Source organism: Temnothorax nylanderi, unplaced genomic scaffold (assembly GCF_030848795.1).
Source record: "Temnothorax nylanderi isolate EJ_2023f unplaced genomic scaffold, tnyl_v1.0 TNYL_tig0048_pilon, whole genome shotgun sequence".
In the NCBI taxonomy this organism is placed as follows: domain Eukaryota; kingdom Metazoa; phylum Arthropoda; class Insecta; order Hymenoptera; family Formicidae; genus Temnothorax; species Temnothorax nylanderi.
The window spans coordinates 1,027,931-1,046,138 of NW_027249110.1; the positions used below are offsets into that span (position 1 = coordinate 1,027,931).

The window sequence follows — 18,208 nt, forward strand, 5'->3', positions numbered from 1 at the left end:
GCCGTAAAGGTGGTCGCGCAATATATTGGAGACATTTAACTCTCGATCGTTCAAATAAAAGAAACGTGTTAGCCTGCTATGTGAAAAACAGTCGTCGAGAAACAAATTTTTCGCATTGTCGAACACGATCATGTACATCATTCCTGCGAACCAATGCATTGCGGGACCTCACTCGCAGGAACGCTAGAGCTGTTTTTATTTGGTATTGTATTTCTCTTACTGTATTAAACACGCCTAGCTTTATTTAACAAGATGATACAGGGTGGCTAAAGTCTGTTAAGCATGTAAGCTCTGCGATATCGTTATAGACTAATGTACAGCTGAAGATTATCTGCCTACATGATTCTATGCACGATGCAGGAATACCAGGTACAGCAATGGCTTCCCTTATCAGATGTTTGTCTCAAATGCGAAGAAATTCTACGTTCTCGTTAAATATCGCAAGTATTTTTTTAATTGCATCCAATGGTTTCATATTGTTTCTCGATTTATCACCGTTATGCGCATCGCTTTACTTGATATACCTACATGATAGGGCTGTGTGTACTTTCTAATGCATTATCCTCGCGATTTTCTCATTTCTTTCATCGTAAACAGTCCTTAGCTTAGAGTCCTGGGCGTGATTTTATTTATTGTCTCGAGAAAGAAATGGACCGAGAGACCATGCAATCTAAAATAAAAATAAAAAAAAAAACGCAATGAAGATATCTCGCGATCATGGCGACGGTTGATCCGATCGGAATAGATTTTTCTGCGAACGGGACTGATTCCTCGTGCGATTACCGCGCGTTCCGATAAACCATGGCCACGCTCGCGATAAGGTCAGTACTCGGGATAACCGAATTGTTATACGCCTACGCCCGATCGGTCGCTACTTGCAAATACTCGCTATGAACTAGAAGATTGAGCGCACAAACACTTATCTGGTGATTTCCATTATCAATCGTCTTTATCCAAGCGATGAAACATCTCGAACATCTGTCCAAACTGTTTTCTCCCTTTTTTTCTGCAATTGCGTTAGACATAGATCTAACCGATCAAACGTTCCTCCGCGGCCAGACGATCTCGACACCACGTTTTTCAATCACTTACAAAACAGTAGATCAAAAAGACGCTCGAATTACCGTGGAATTAGAAATCTAATCGTGTCTTGTATGTATATACGTGTTTTATTAGTTTAATTTCACAAAAAACATAATTTACACGCGATCCCATCCAGACCTCTAGTTGTCTCGCGTGCAGATGTATAAGGATTAAGTTTATTACCGTTATTACAACAACACACTATGTGTATAGCTTGATTGATTATTTCATATTGCGATGGTCGATTATAATGCTTCAAAATTCACCGTATTCGCATTCTTCGCGAACTCCTCGATCGCTCGGTTACGAATCGTTTTTCGTGAGAAAGAAGACCGCAAAAGTCATCTAAAGGTTACATGATTATGACATAGTGCATTTCCAACGCGATTTATTACAAAGACTGATAAACACATGATTCAAAGACGAATTCTCTCACGCACTTTCCTTCTCTTTCTCCTCAACACACATATTCATCCACGCGCGCGCGAAAAACTCTCTTCTATCGATAGAATTCCTATCTACTACGAGAAAAAAAATCACATCGGAATAGCTATACTATAATAAGAATTTTTGCTTCAAACAGTAATTAATTATAATCCATAATATTGTAATAATAATAATTACAATAATAATTATAATGTAATTATATATATTTATACTTATATAAAAAAAAAGGCTGTCTTGCGACGGTGCATGAGCGATCGCGTCCTCCGAGCCTATCCGAAATCGCTCGTAGAGAATGAAACGCAAACGTATGACTAAAGCTTCATGTCGTTAGCTGTAAGGGATCTCAAGAGAATTTATCATTAATGATTTTCGCCACTTCGTTACATCACACAATCAGTCTTTACACGATAGCGTCGAAACATCCCGATCTCGGAGGGCGTGTCACGATAGTATATGTGTTGTTTCTAAGACTTAGCATCGGATCATACGGTTTAATAACACAAAAGATTCCAAACGCTCCAATCTCTCTTTTCCTTTTCCTCAGCTAAAGATAATACATCAAAAACAAATAAAAATCCTACAAAATGTTTCCACACAGTGATTCTTAAGAGGAAGTGAGCGAACATGGGCAAGCGGAGCAGTTACCTCCGGAAAAATAATTCAAAAATGTTTCATCTTTCCGAAAGAAATTTCTTCTTTCTAAGATCAGTCGTCGATCGGCTGAAGGTAATCCCTTGTACGATCGAGGATCATCTTCCACCTCGGGTTCATGCATTTCGACAATCGTGCTCACAATCGTGCCCATCTTAACAATCATTTAGTAACAAAAAAAAAACAACAACGAGTCGATCCTTCGCCAAGTCTTCATACTCGCTACCCTGGCGTCCGTACGCACTTTACTTCGGTGTATTACACATGTGTACGCTATAAGTGTGGTAGTAGTAGATGTATGTGTTTGTGTGTATGTGTAGTATTCCCCCTGTAACATCATCGTTATCATCCCGTCGCTTGTCCGTTCATTCAGTACGGATTGTACTTGGTACGCTCGGACTTGAACTTGCCGCTGTCGGTCGGGCCTGGTGCGCCCGGGCTACGGAGCCTCGGCGTAAAGGTCTTGTGCGATCGGTGCACGCCGGTAGTCTGGACCGGTAGCGCGGATGCAGCTGCGCCAGCAGCACCACCTAGCAATTCCGTGAGTCCGCCGAGGGCGGTGAGGCTAGATAGGGCGTTGAGGGCGCCTGGCTTGCTTAGCAGCTGAGCCAAGGGGATGGCGCTGGCCAAGGGAGAGGCAGTGGTAGTGGTGGTAGAGGGGGAAGCACTGGCCCCGGATGCTCCGGGAGTGGTACCGCTGCCAGGGGTTTGGGTATTTTGGGCCTCTAGGTTAGCTTTCTGCAGTTCGACACTGGGGAAAAGACACAAAATGTAAAAAGGTGAGGGCGGGAACGTTCCTCGTAAAACAGTGTGTCAAAGAGATTAAAAAAAAAAATAACATAAGAGATGATAAAAGTAAAGAGAACAGTAAAGTATAGTAGCAATAGTTATAGTAGTAGTAGTAGTAGTAGCAGTAGGAGTAGTAGAAGTAGTAGACGTAGCAGTAGTAGTAATAATAATAGTGGTAGCTGCCGCGGAGAACGCAAGATGGTGTGAAAAATAATATATATGAAAGAAGAAAGGAACCATCAGAAAAGAAGAAACTAAATCACAAGTTGTAGGCTTAGAGAGTTACGGCAGAGGTGCTCTGTGGAGCATGATTATCACGTACACCGGCTACGTGGTTCGTGGGGGGGGGGGGGGAAGTCTTGATCGCGTCAGATCGCATTTAGACCCTACTGAATGTCCACGGACACTCATACCGGACATAGGCTGACTCGCTGACGAGTGCGGGTCGACCCTTGCCCGTGGAGAGTGAGACGCCGAACACGAAGTCGGTCGAAATGCGTCCTGATCGCAAGGAGCGCGGTAGTGGAGGATGCACACGAAGAAGAAGAAGAGGAAGAAAAACACGCGTTCGCTAGTCTACTCTTTCAGAATACAAATTCCTACAAAAACAAATGTCACATCCACCACTAATAAGTAGATTTGCGAACGATGCGATTGTTTTCTAGGTGTAACGGGCTCGTGGTTCGTTGTACAGACGGGAGACCGCGTTGAGGGACATCTCCCTCAATAGTTTTTATGAATCGCGTCATTCGTAGTTTGCGTGAACGGAAAAGGCAGGTGGTCTCCACGGTACGTCGGTAGAACGAGCCATTTACCTCGTGGCTTATAGAGAAGGCAGAAATCAAAGTAAACCAGGCACAACGGGTATGCGTTCTGCCACAAGTTGCGCTACGTTTGAGATCACGGGATATTCGTCTAATCGCGTCGATGAATGATCGATGATCGACTTTTAAGCTTACATGGTCTGAACGAGAAGTCGGAATTAGATAAATGGCAGAGCGCAGACCCGCGGCCGACGGGAGTGCCGGGGATACACGATACGTAATAAACACGATGACAAAGTTAACGGGCAAAATAGAAGTATTTCGAGATGATAAATATATATAACGGCATTGCGCTATTTATATGCAGTAGTAAAATGTGAGTGGCAATCTGGAATAAAATATAATGGATTATAATTATAACGTGAGGGTGTAACGTGTAAAAAGTGTGTCGATTCGCGTGTTTAAATTGTACTTGGCTTGATGCTGGTGAGATCTTACGTGTGGCGCGAACTTGTGCCGACTTTTGTCTGTCGTCCTCGAATCTCGTCGACGACTACGTTAGTACCGTTCACCATTCTAATGTCGCTATGATGGAAGTAGATTAGTTCCATAGCATAATTGAAAAAAAAAAAATAAATAGTAACAGATCTTCAACACCGACCAATGAACATTAAGCGATGGCAACAACAGCGATGAAAGCATATAACTAAAATGTAAAGATGCTATGGCGAAAGTTCCTGGCAAGGACGAGGGAAACCCTTCACATTTATCGCGCAAATAAAGACGCGACGTTTACGCAACGTTCTTCTGTGAAATGCCAGAAAAATACTCGCTCCAAAGGCAAAATGTATCGTTATCTTTCTTTCTCCCTTTCTTTCTTTTCCGCGAATCGAGTTGAATGATAAAACAGAATTATAAGCGTAAATGTTATAAGCTGATCGTCCATTACCGGGAGCCTGTCAAACTAGAAAGAAATTTGTGTCATTAAAAAACCGAATCGAAAGGAGGAACTGTGATACGTTTGTTTGGGACTGTTCGGGAATTGAGTGTCACTAACGGAGCGACAGTCCTCGTACATCTTTTCATTATGTCTTTCAGTCGGTAGTTTATTTGCTTGAAAGGACAGCCAGCGACAATGGGAACAGATGTTGAGCGGAGTTGTGTTCTGCAGGATACTCGGGGTACTGGACCTGGAAGACAGGACCTGGAAATAAAGGATTAAGATCCTCTTCTGTCTCACGACCGTCGTCGGTGTCTTCCATCTGCATACGTGAACGCTGGTGCCTCGATCATGGCCGTCGATGCGACGTCTTCTCCTCGCATCTTTACCTTACGACTACGTACGACCTGTTTCGCTGTAAACTGAGGTGGCGTTACGCGACGACGAATCTTTTCCATTATCTCAACCAGAGACTCTTTCGCGATAAATTACCGTTATGTTACCTTGTCAATAGACTACACGCCCATTCCGCAGCGGTATCTTTCTCAGCGTAATGCCACCTCTTTCATAACATTTCTCGCGGCGACACGCAGTAGAGACGACTTTTTTTCCTAATGCCAATTGTACCCCTTTCAAAAACATCGAATAAATCTTCTCTAATGTCCACATTAACATTTTGCTTATTTAAACTGCAAATCTGTCGGGGAGAAACGAAATATATATATGGTCTTAAAACCATCCCCCTTATACGAATAACGTATCATTAAGCATATTCTGTTGACATTCTTAAAACTTCATCTTCAATTTTATTTAAATTTATTTATAGCTTGCAATATTTATGCGGCAGCTTAATGGGCATAGGAAAATGTCGACGAAAGTCATCTGTACGCGGGTTGTCGTGAGCAAGGGTGGTAACAATGATGATGGGAGTTATCGCGAGGGGTGCCGATTCGACTATCCCTTACATAGTCTCACCATTAAGAAGACATCAAAGTTAAGTGAGGCAGCAGGTTGTGTGAGGAACGAGTAGCACAAACAGGCGAATCGGCGGATCTCGATCGTGGGTAGGGTCAACAAGAAATCACTCTACGCCGGCGAGACGCGCACCAATTTGGCGGGCGGTGTCGGCAGAAATGCGGGGAAAAGAAAAATAAATAAATAAAAAGATAGATCAAAGGGGAAATGCATCGCGATCCACTGCAAAACGTAGCCGGGACGAGTTCGACTGCTTTCTATTGAAAATGGAATTCGGTGACACACCGAAAGCCGAACCTTGGACGAACATCTCGGAATGACTTCCTGTCGGTCCGAAGGCTGACCTTCGATCTGATGGGCCTGAAGGGGAAATGGTCGTAACAGGCCGTGTGGTACTCACCTCATATTGATGAGATACTGTGCCAACGCCACGGCGTCCGGGTTCCCGGTTATGGTGATCGTGCGGTCCGTTGCTCCGCCCTCCCTCTCCTCGCAATTGCTGATTCGGATCATGGCGCCGGAGATCTGACGGATCTCGGCGATCTTGGTACCGCCCTTCCCGATGATGCAACCGATCAGCTCATTTGGCACGGTCATCTCATGCGTCTGATTGTTCGCCGCCGGTTGCTGTCTGTTCGTGTTGCTCGTACGTAGCTGGCTTCCAGCCAATGCGGCTAACGCTACGCGACCATCAATTGCGCAAATATTAGAAAAGTTCTTTCCCGAATCTCAGCATAGTCGTTAATTGAAAAGTACAGAAAGAAGTTGCCCTTTTACAGAACTAGATAATCGATGAGGCAAATGGAAGAAATACGTTTGTATAAGGCTGCTCCCGATAAATTAGTTGCATTGAAGTTGAATTCCGGTTTAACTGATACTATCGTTATTTCCTCTGCCTCTTCCTCTAGTTCTGCTCTAGAACTCCAATAAACCTTAACTAATGTTTGTGGGAACAGTTCATAGACAAATTTATGTAACTTCTCATTGCGGTATACGAACCTGTAGATCTTAGTCGATAAAGTTTGTTCATACAGGAAGAATTTATTGCGATACCATAAATATTGACTATCAACATAGTTTTGAAATTGACGATGTTGAAATTTGTATTTCAACAGATATTACTACGCATCCAATTGCTTAATCAATTGCGGTTAATTATAAAAAATATAACGTCGAAATAGATGAGAAAATCATCAATCGTAAGAAAATCATCGTAATACGTAAACTTGCTTTTTTGCAATCATAATGATCGACAGATAAATACCACTCGACATCACATGATTACATACCACAATGAAGATAAAGCGAGATAGAAGAATAACATCGACAAGATACTTGCCAATTTATGGATTTCTCGAAGACACGTATTGACTTACCTGCTGGGTTAAGACCACCCGTATTTGCCGGTGTGGCGAGACCCCCGAGGCCTAAGGCTGCCAGTCCAGCCAAAGGATTGCTACCCAGTTTGCCCATCTGCAACAACGACGAAGAGATCCATCGTTCAGAAATTGGGGAAGGGGAGATAGGGGTCCGCGGGCGTCGGACAATCACTCGGGGTGTGCTTAAGAGGAGTTTGGGGTTTACGACGACACCGAGAAGTATATCTATGTATGCCTGAAACATGTTCGCCACCTCGCGCATCACGCTCGAGGATCTCCGATTGCGAGCAAGAACTCTTAGCTCAGGGGCAGCCTCGCTGAGAGAGAACGTTCGGTTCTATGTGAGAAGGGGGAACGGGGATATCTTCCGCACGCAATTGACGATTCAATTCGACTATCCCGGACTCATCCCCTTGTGACGTACACGTGATCAACGTACACGCCTCGTCCCGACTTCCTGGGACCGGTCCGACGGCTTCCTCATAACGGGCACTACGATGGCCATTCGAGCGTACCGTTTTCAATTACACGTATCGACCCAGAGCAAAGACTTTAATGTAGCAAACAGATAAAGTTTTAACGACGATTATTTTTGCTTCTCTTAGGCGGGACGATTTGATTGATCGTTAAAATTGATCTTGGCGTATACGCTATCTTTCCGTGGTAATAAATTCTTAATCCAATACAGGAACTATTGTAGAATAGAACGAGATTGGAAAAAACAAGAAGACATCCTAGCAACAATCAATATTTAAGAGAAGGTAGTTACTAAGCTTCAGTTCAAACGCTTGTAAGAATTCCGTCGCTCGATTTTCAAGCGTTTTGAAGTCCTGGCCGTGCTGTGACTATACCCGATCTAGTTTGGGAATATCATTTTAAATTTTAGTTTTTTTTTTACAACAGCATAATTCGTCGAAGATTCCCTCCATCCCGCTTCTGACGTCACAACGTACACGGAAATTGAAGTGAGTAGAACCACCGTCTACCAGTCGCCGCCTTAAGCAGTCTACATTCCACGCATTAATCGCAGAAACAAAATCTCGCATGCCTCCGAAATGCATTAAATTGATAAAGAGTGATATATCCCGTTGCTCTGGGAGGATAAACGGCACGCGGAATGGCCGCCGATAAGATAAACTGTCGCGTTGCGTTACTTCGAAAATCGTGGCAGAAATTACTTAGGGATAGCTTGATGAGGAAGGGGCGCTCAGAAATTACAGAAAGAGAGAGCGAATGAGCACGGAGAGAAGAAGGATGTGTATCCTTGTACTCTCGTGATACCGTTAAATCACGCGAAATGTAACGCAGCAATTCTCTTCGCATCTACCGTTTCCACATTACAATTACAAATACTTACATGAAGTTTAGCATCATTTTACTTGCATCGAAAAAGATTTTATCGCATTTCATCAAGTATAATCCACTATGACCCTATTAACGACATGTTGCAGTTACTATTATAATATAATATAATTAAGAAATGACTAAATATTCTAACTTTAGTCGTAAATTACTTTGAGTGACTGCAATAATTATTTGGTGAGCATTAAAACGAGCTAATCGTTTGATGCAAATACAAAATGTTTGAAGAAAAATTGTATCTAATTACTAATAATGATATATTCTATCTTTATTTTTAAAAAGGATGAAATGAAAGGTAGACGGAAAGGATGGGATGTATGTATGTATGTCGTGTCCTTAAACGAATGATAATACTTCATTCCCTATATCACTGTTGTTATCTAAACTAACTTATGTGCAAAGTTTCTAAGCGCTGTTGCACTGTATGAAATATATCTTAATTTTAATATAGGTATATCAAGATGATGCATATATATATATATATATATATATATATATATATATATACATATATAAAAGCATCATTAATACAACATATTATCTTAAAAAATTTTGTATATCCACATATTCTACGTATATATATCATAAATACAAACATATATGTATATATACATATATAATACACAAAATTTTGTAAATATAACTGAAGAATATTCTATATCCGCTGAGTTATTTAATCGCATATATTTTCAATAACCGGAAATTCAAGAAAAGAGGCTTGTGTGTGTGTGTGTGTGTGTGTGTGTGTGTGTGGATCGTCTACGGTCGATAAATTATCTGAAAAGTATTAAAGGTCTATTCACGAATATGTAAATGCCTCCTCTCGTAGACAAACCGTCCCGACGTGATCTCTAATGTGTTTAAATGGTGGAAACGTAATGTACAGGGCAGCCCACCCTTACACGAACTCGTCGCTGACTCTTAGCTAAAAGAGTGCCGGAAGCCATGCTGTTCTAAACAGGATGCCAAGAGGACAATGAGCAACTCAGGATGGAGGAGGAGAAACGAACAAAACGTAGCGCGACAAGAACGATATTAAATGTGTGTACATGTATTTATGCCCGTGTATGTGTACGAAAAGGATCTTATCTTTTTTATTTCTCGCAAAGTTGAAGTTGAACAGAGGTCCACAAATTTAATATAAATAAATGCAATTAGTTGCTATGTTGAATAGGTCGGCATGTTATAAATAATTTATTTTACTCAGTAGTTAAAAGAAAATATTTTTCAAAGGCATTTTTTATTTTAATTGGAACACTCGAAATAAAAATATTTTACCTAAATAATATAGCATGTTAAATTTAAATTTCATATATTACTATTTTTATTGTTTATTTTATTGTCTAAATATTTGATAAAATTGTGATACGTACATCATAGTATAAAAAAATGATGTTTAACCTTTTCTACAATTTTATAATTATCTGCAGAAAGTTCGTAATCTGAATAAGTCTTGTGAATCATTTTAGATCTGTTAAAGGCAAAAAAAATCTTTTAAATGTGATTCACAATATAAAGTATATAATTAAATTAAAATTCCACAAAAACTCAACAAAAAGATGGACAATTGTGTTCAATATAAGAAGCGAGAAATAAATATTTAGAAACAATTACGCGAGAACTAGATTAGAATCTTGAATACGTTTTTTCCTATGCTCTCGAGTCTTAAAGGAAGTTTGGTTGTGACCGGATAAGGAAGTTACTTTTAAGGAGAGCAGGGAACTATTTCTTATGTGAGACCGTATAAAGATAAACAGAAACAAAAACACAAAATCGGACAGTATATCAGGAGAAGAAGCGAAGTAGTAACCGTGTACTGTAAGCCGTAAGAGAGTTCATCAAGCAGACTGAGAAACTGAGAAAGTATTAAAGATGGGATCGTGAAAGTAGATATAAAGCGCAATAGTAATAATATATCTAGGTAATCTACCTCTTTTCGTGCCACGCATGCATGTCCTTGTTCGTTTGTGATTTTGTCATAATTAATTATTTCATCGCTTCTACCGCTTCAACCCCACCCTTTCAGCCACGTCTCTCGAAGTTAACGGGCAATAAGAGAGATCAAACAGGATGAAAGGGAGAAAAATTAAAAAAAAAAAACCAAGAAAAAAATAAAAGAATTGGTCAAGCCGCAATATATCTGTGGATAATAGGACGTATTATGGTATAGACACGTTCCTCCTTATCGCGCATCTCGTGTTCGTTCGTTTCGTTTCCGGGTAGCAAATCGGACTCGAGGAAGTCGGGCTCCGTGTCGGACGTCGGTCGTTGAAGAGCGCACAGAAAGAGAAGATAGGACAGAAAGTGAGACACGACGACACGCCATCCTGATAATGCTTTATGAAAACATTTGGTCGATCTCGAAAGTTTCGTCGCGCAGAAGATTCGATTAAATATTACAAATTTTCTATTTAAAAAAGTGCTTCACGGAAAATAAACACATTTCAATGTAAATCAATGAATTGGAATACCTACATAGAAACCGAGTAATTTTGCGTAAAATTTAATTTACGTTCACATTTTCAAAGCGTATGAAATTTATCAGAATTATTTGATCATGATAAAAGACAGAAGATTGAAACCAGATCCGACAATCTGATATTCTGATATTGATAACCAAATGTGGAAACACAAAACAACCTTTTTACTAAATTAAATTACCAACTGAGTTATACCATATACATATAAATATAATGTAAAAAAACGTAGCAAAGAGTAAACTGTCGTAATTAAAAGAATGATATAGCACGTACTCGACCAATGAAATTTCCTATCGCGTCACGAGAACGATCCGATTGATCATACGGGCATTTATCAGGGTGACGTTTCATGGCATCTGCCGATCGATCGGCCGGATGAGTGGATTTTCAAAGCACTACCATAGTAGCCCGGAATTAGAGCGTCGACTATTTGGTAATTTTGGCCTCCTCATTGATCGCAAGCCGTTCGTGGAGACTTGTAGCGGTAACATCTGGGACCTTCTATACGTCTCTCTCTCACTCTCTCCCTGACCGAATCCAACGACAAGCCATGACGAATCCATTGTGCGACCCGTGAGCAAGCATTCATGCTAAGCAGGCCTGATCGTTCAGCGCGAGGCTCAGAACAAATCCCCATTTCGCCTCCAAGTTCCTTCCGAGAGAGCGCACAAATTGCCGCTCTCGGACGATGATCGTATCGAGAAAACTGGGCTATTTATCTGCTCGATGCAGTATGTCTGTGCCGAATATATATTATAGAGACCGATTAACTCTATGTGAATATCCTGTATTTTTCTCATCTAAAAATAGATGTGAACAATAGGAGAGAAAAGTAAGATTATATATAAAAGAATAAAAACAGCTAATTGGTAGTTCAATACGATCATCAATGGAACCATATAAATGCAGTAGCTAAATGCACGATCAAAATCTTCAGATACCAAATTGTAGATGAATACTTCAAACTTGAGATCTTGCATCGCCAATAAAAAAGTCGCGAACCAGTGAATTGCTAATATCAAAATAAAGTGAAAAGATATTAATCTCAATAAAATTGGAACTGAATTGACAAGAATCAAACTAGATATATCGTGTGTAAATATAATAATTAAATTCAAACATACGAACACAGGTTTTGTTAATTCAACCTGGTATCGGAGCTCATATTACGTCGTACAATTGCACATTTTTAACATAGCATGCATCTTAAAATTTCTCTATGCACTGTGAGAAACGGCAAGCAATTTTTAAGGTGATCAACCCACTACCAAACGCAAGCTTACGAAAAAAGACACGTGTACACAGGTTCAGGTCGAGCTTGTTAGAAGCGTCAGTGAACGTCTATCTAGGACTTAGAAAAAAAAAAGTAACCCAGAGAGAAAAGCATGCACGTAACAGCACGTGCGGATCACATATAAAGCAAAGCTGGCAAGTCTCGCGTGACTTCGCTGATATCGTAAAATCACCAAAAGATATTTGTTCATTCTAAAAATGTAAAAAAGAAGACAAACTTTCTTCTGAATCACTATTATTAAAATGTGATTCATAGAAATGTTCTCTTTTCAATAAATAAAAAAAAAGATCGTGAACATACCGTACTTTTGATATGAGAAACCTTCCAACAGCAACTAAGTGGCAAAGTAACTTCTAGTCGCGTTGGAAGTTACTATTAAATATAATTACAGCATGCCTTATTTCGTTCCACCATGTTATGTCTAATCAGATGTTGCTACAGTCGAAGTCACGCGACTAGAAAACATGAGGGTTTTGAAGGTATGTACGGTCAGAGCTAATAGTGCATCAGGATCCTTTCGATCGCATCTTCACGCAATCGAAGCCAACTTGCAGGATATGCGACACGAATATTCCTGGACAGAAAGCTCAAGACCGTACGGGGATATCGAGCAGAAAGCCAAGGTATTGATGTATATACGCGGAGGGAGACAGAGGACAGTAAAGAGTTTCAAGAGGGAGAGGAGACCAAGTGACCTAGATAATAATGAAATATATTGATAAATATATTATAAGCTTCCACGGCATTTGACGAAAATTGAAATAATCTCGAATCCAGAGTCACATTGAAATCAGTATATTGTTTACCGTTGTTCAGTGACCAGCGCTATCTAAACCATGTATTAGCTTCGAATGTAATACATAATGTACCTCGAATTATTGTCCAAAATGTTCCATCAGTGAATCTTAAATAAGAAATTCATTGTAACGACTTACAATGTTCATGCTCACTACAGCCAATACATATTCAGTACATTTATTTTAATAAAACTAACTAAGCCACAGGAAAGATCAAGACTTCCACGTTAATCTATAAATTTCTCACAATTACCGCGCTCTTTCGCCTTTAATGAAAGCCACAGTGTTTAGTCGCTGTTGCAACAAGCGAGTAACTGCACGCTTGACCATTCGTTTATCTATAAAACTTTCTACCCTCCCGATTGCGCATTAACTTAACCGCAAATTAATCCCACTAATACCATGAACAAGCGTAGATTCGTTGCGCAAGTGATTTCTCTTTCTCAACTACTATGTAGAAAAACATAATAAATGCAAATATTGAAACATATTGTAAACGAATAAGAAATATCAACTTAACTGCGATAATATTGGCCTTTCAGATGTCTCTATGTTCATATTTTCAGTTAGAATTATCTAGTTTTCTAAAGAAATAAATTACTGTGTTTTTCCGTAAGCCATCTCTGTCTCTTTTTTCGCGATTATTCCAACTTTGAATCATCTACCGAGGTTGCCAGTGAAGTTGAAGTTTTGCCGGATATATTAAGGATTATGTACAGTGAGGAGACATTGAACCGGGAGGGTGTATCGATTTTTTGGACAAGTGGAACGGAAATCCATCGTATGTATATTGTTACCCGGGTAATAACCAGGTTGGTGATCGAGAAGGGGTATGGGAGAGGGTGGAGCACGAAAAACAAAAGACTTACGGCGTCTGCCACGAGGTGTGCGGGCGGGAGGGCTGCCTGCAAGTGTCCACTCTTCAGCAGGGGGTCGGCGAGGCCTGCCACGCTGGCGTGTAAGGGGCTCGGGTGGAGAGGATGATGGGGGGTCGTAAGATGGGCCGTGGATAGGAGCGGGTGCCCGTGAGAAGCGGCGAAGGCCGAGGGGTGGGCCGCGAAGGGCGAGGTCGTCAAAGTTTGGGTATTCAGCGAGGGCGGGGTGTGCCCGGCACCGGGCGCGGGCAATGGTAATACTGTACTTACGTCCGAGTGGGCGGGCACCGCGTAATTACCCTGGATGGTGTAGGCTTGCCCACCAGCCAGGATCACTGGCCCACCGACTTGGGGTTTGGGGCGATAAGGGATCGTGGCACCTTTGGGAGGGGACTGAAACAGAAAGAAACACACACACGAGTGCGAATACACCGATCGAGCCGTTACATTTGGTATAGCATCCGCGGTATCATAAAAAAAAAGATGGCCCTTTTATCCTATTAAAGTCCAAAAATGATATATCGACTCAGTCCACGAGAGAGTCGCTTCATGACCGAAACCTTCAGCAGCGAGAGATACATACACCGCGTCGCTCTGAAGAAATTTATAAATAATGAAAAAAAAAATGTAATTAAAATTATTATTAATACTCATTTACTCTGGACTTTAGTAGGTTAATCTCATTTATCATAATTCAGTAAAATTGTTTAAACGTGTGCAATCATTCTTTTAAGATTAAATCGATATAGTACGAAGTATCGCATTTAAGTTTTGAATTTTGGTGTAGTTACTATTTGTCAGCAGATCAATAACTATAAACGTTTCTAGACATGTACTTAATGGAATCAATGGCACGCTCATGAATGATTACGATTACGTAAGTTGCTTTCGGCTATATAGTCTTTCCGGACGACAATTTCTATAAAGTCAAGTATCAAAGGGCGAACTAGAAACAAAGAGACGTAGATCGACCGTCGCGAGGTCGCAAAACAATGGTACGTACCTCTAGCATAACGCAGCAGATATGATATATGCATTGCGTGATCGCCTCGCTGGTACCGGATATGGTTACTGCACGTTCCGTCGAATTAGGCAGCATCTCAGAAGCGACTTGGATAGAGGCGCCAGTGACCTCCCGAATTTCTTTGATCTTGGAACCACCCTTGCCGATCAGGGAGCCGCATTGCGAAGCGGGAACGATCAGTCTGAGTGTGATGGGCGGCCTCGATACACCACCACCGCCTCCGGCACCGCCACCCTGAATGTCGTGGAACTGGGAGCACCACTCCTCGAACTTCTTGCATATCAGCGTGAACGCCTTGAAGATCGAGTTCGTCGGCCCGGTGACAGTCACTATCCGTTCCGGGCAGGAACCATCGGAGATATTGATTTTCGCGCCGGACTACGTTAAGTGAACGGAAAAAAGTATTACCGATCATGGGTCTTCGTATATATGTATATAGATATCTATATATAAAATTATTTTCAGCTTCCAATATTCGATAATCAATGCCGGCTATTCTGAGAGGTCAAGTTAGTGTGTATTAGTGAAAGAATGATTAAAGTAGAAAACAAACTTAAGAGAGAGACATGTAAATGTAATCTGTCCTTGATAGCTGAACCAATCGTGAAGCAGTAATAATAATTTACATGCTTTCACGTAGAATATCATCTTGTGATACGTGATGCGATTATACGTAACTCTTTTTTTATTGTCAGAAACTTAAAAGGCGTATTTCGCAATAGGAATTGATACTTACTTCTTCACGGAACCTCTTGACGATCTCTCCTTTTTTACCGATAATGCTACCGACTTCCTGCAATGAAATAAGAATATTACGTTAGTTTACGTGTCTTTAAGATCTTAGTACATACTAAACTCGATAACCACAAACGCACGTACGCATAATTACTTAATGCCCTGAATAATGCAGAATTGTTACTAACTCTGTCGATGAAATAAAAGGACGTTATAGCGCGATATTGTGATATTAGTTAATTATTATAATATAAAAACATGATTGGTACAATACAATTGTATATCGGTTATCAATCGATAATGATAATCATAGAACATATTTTGAACGCGTTTGTCAACAGATATTTAATGCACAATTTTACTAAATATATTGATATCATCACATTTTGTGATTACATCAGTACGTTATGCATAAAAGGAAGTAACTGCGAGATATATGACAAAATTGGCACGCAAGCCTATAATTAGTACACATAAGTAGCTGATGTCCACTCAGACTTCGCGTCTACCCTGATATCGTCTGACCTCGGACGTCACTGTTACTTCCGTAGCGACCACAGCGCGGGTATATTCCTGCGCTCTCTCTAAACTTAGATGATGTCTCCCGGACGAAATGCCAACGTTCCTAGCGACGTTAACGAGTTTCGCATATCTCGCGCTATCGGTTTATCGTCCCCTGGTTTAAGAGGATCAAAATTTCATGTATTGAGACAGGCTTGCATGCTACCTCGGCACATCTTATCCCCCGTGAACGAAATCGCGTGCCAGTGTTCGTGCACCAGCGCGAAGTCGCAAACTTGTGAATACGGGCCGCGACGCTGACCCTAATTAGGGTTTATATACACTTTCATAGTTCCGCCGTTCGTTCCGCGCGAACGGTAAACAAATCAATGACGGCGACAGTCGTGAATTCCTATTGACGTGCACAAGGTAGCGCGATCGGACAAGCGTCATCGCCGACGAATTAGATGCACGCCGAAGCAAATATAGCCGGAACAAGAAGACAGCGAGACGATGAGGGAAGAGGGCTTGGCGACGCGCCAGACACGAGGGTCAGGCGACGATCGGCGAAATCCGCGAGATTGCAAGTCCTCGAGAGAGAGAGAGAGAGAGAGAGATCAGATTGTGTCGAGCCGCGTTATCAACCTAGGACAGAACGTCATGGCGGCTCCTGCACGGACGTCGTTTCCGAGAGCTATGTATAGCCACGACGCTATACCGGTCAATAGTTTCAGCGCAGCCTACTTTGATGAAATAAGATTAAAAGTTTTCCGATATTGTCCTACTTCTGTAAATATACCGCATCGCCATGAGAGGTGGAATAAGGCGCAGAAGATATAGAGTGAATATTATAGAGTGGCATATGGAATTAAACAAAACTCAGCTTTATGTCAAGTCTTATACGACGTCTTGAACGCTAATTTCGATTCGAGAAGTGCCAGCGAAACACTAAGTATATAGTTCTAACTATATAGTAAACGACAAGTGACAGCGACAGAAAATCTTTTCGAGCTACGCGTTTGTCACAAGGATTAAAGTCTACTTTACTGAAGTCTGCTTTGAGGAAACAAAGACGGTGTAGCAAAAATTAGACTCTCGAGCTGCTCTATGATTGCAGACTGGAATGATTCCTGAGGGCTCGCAAGTATGACCGGTTGGCCGATGGCCCTGGCCGGCGTCCAAACCCCGCTGGAGTCCAGAGATTCGCCCAAAAGCCCAAAACAGAATACACTGGCAGCGAAAAAAACAAGAAGAGGTAGGCGCGTCCTTTTTCCCCCTTGGGGTATTTGGAGATCATTAATCGTCATCTCTCTCACAAAACTATTGAATTCAACCGGCGGAGCTGGATGGAGAGATTGGTGCTACGTGGCCGGGACGGAAAGAAAATATTTGGATAACACAGGTACGAGTCGGCTCAATAGATAAGCTTGGACCCTAGCCAAATATTTACGTCATAATGATATCTCAAGATCGGAGACGCGGTAGCGGCCATGACATTGTTCAACGATACAATACGGGAACGATATCGTTTAATAGTGAAAACTAAAATGGACTCTTGCTGCTGTTCATCGAGAAATTGGTAGAAGATAAAGATGAAATTGCGATTGCAATTTTTGAGCCATATTTATAACGCTTCATTCTACTGGCGGGATAGTTTAAAGACTAGATGAAAAAGTATTCCTCGTAAAAGTTAGCAAATTTATTTGGCTGAATTATTTTACTGAATCATATTGATTTATGGATATCGTACTTATGGGGATGAGTCACCGGGACCGTGCCATCGGAAGGATAATGGAATCATGATAATCCGCGATGCACCGGCCGATTGGCTTTTGGCCCTGGCCGGTGTCCAGTCTGCCCCAGAAGATCACGGTGCGTGCTCCACCGGCAGACATAATGCCTCTCCGGCCAAAAATGCGGCCAGACGTATTTATTTCGCGCGAAGGAGGCTGCTCGACTATCCATTTACCCGTTTGCAGAGCTCCCAAAGCGAGTTTTGCAACACGCGCGACCACGGCATTGGCGAGCTGAGTAAAGAGGCGCATAATTAATAAACGTCCGTGAGATCAGCGTGTCCGCCACGTCCGAATTGTAACGTTAACGCGACGATCC

The 18,208-nt window shown here is 41.4% G+C and overlaps 1 protein-coding gene across 6 annotated transcripts in view; it reads right to left on the minus strand.

Moving 5' to 3' along the window:
* Window positions 1-18,208, minus strand: part of Mub (poly(rC)-binding protein mub) — a 79,575-nt gene that overhangs the window by 17,290 nt on the left and 44,077 nt on the right. For 4 of the 6 annotated variants that reach the window (XM_071705994.1, XM_071705993.1, XM_071705996.1 and 1 more), the window contains exons 3-8: window positions 15,597-15,653; window positions 14,840-15,238; window positions 13,831-14,229; window positions 7,026-7,122; window positions 6,050-6,329; window positions 191-2,932 (exon numbers count right to left, since the gene is read on the minus strand). In XM_071705994.1, coding sequence (XP_071562095.1) covers window positions 2,551-2,932; window positions 6,050-6,329; window positions 7,026-7,122; window positions 13,831-14,229; window positions 14,840-15,238; window positions 15,597-15,653 — 1,614 coding nt within the window. In that variant the 3' untranslated portion in view covers window positions 191-2,550. Of the gene's footprint in view, window positions 1-190; window positions 2,933-6,049; window positions 6,330-7,025; window positions 7,123-13,830; window positions 14,230-14,839; window positions 15,239-15,596; window positions 15,654-18,208 lie in introns of those variants that run through there. The other 2 variants (XM_071705997.1, XM_071705998.1) reach the window with 2 other exon arrangements.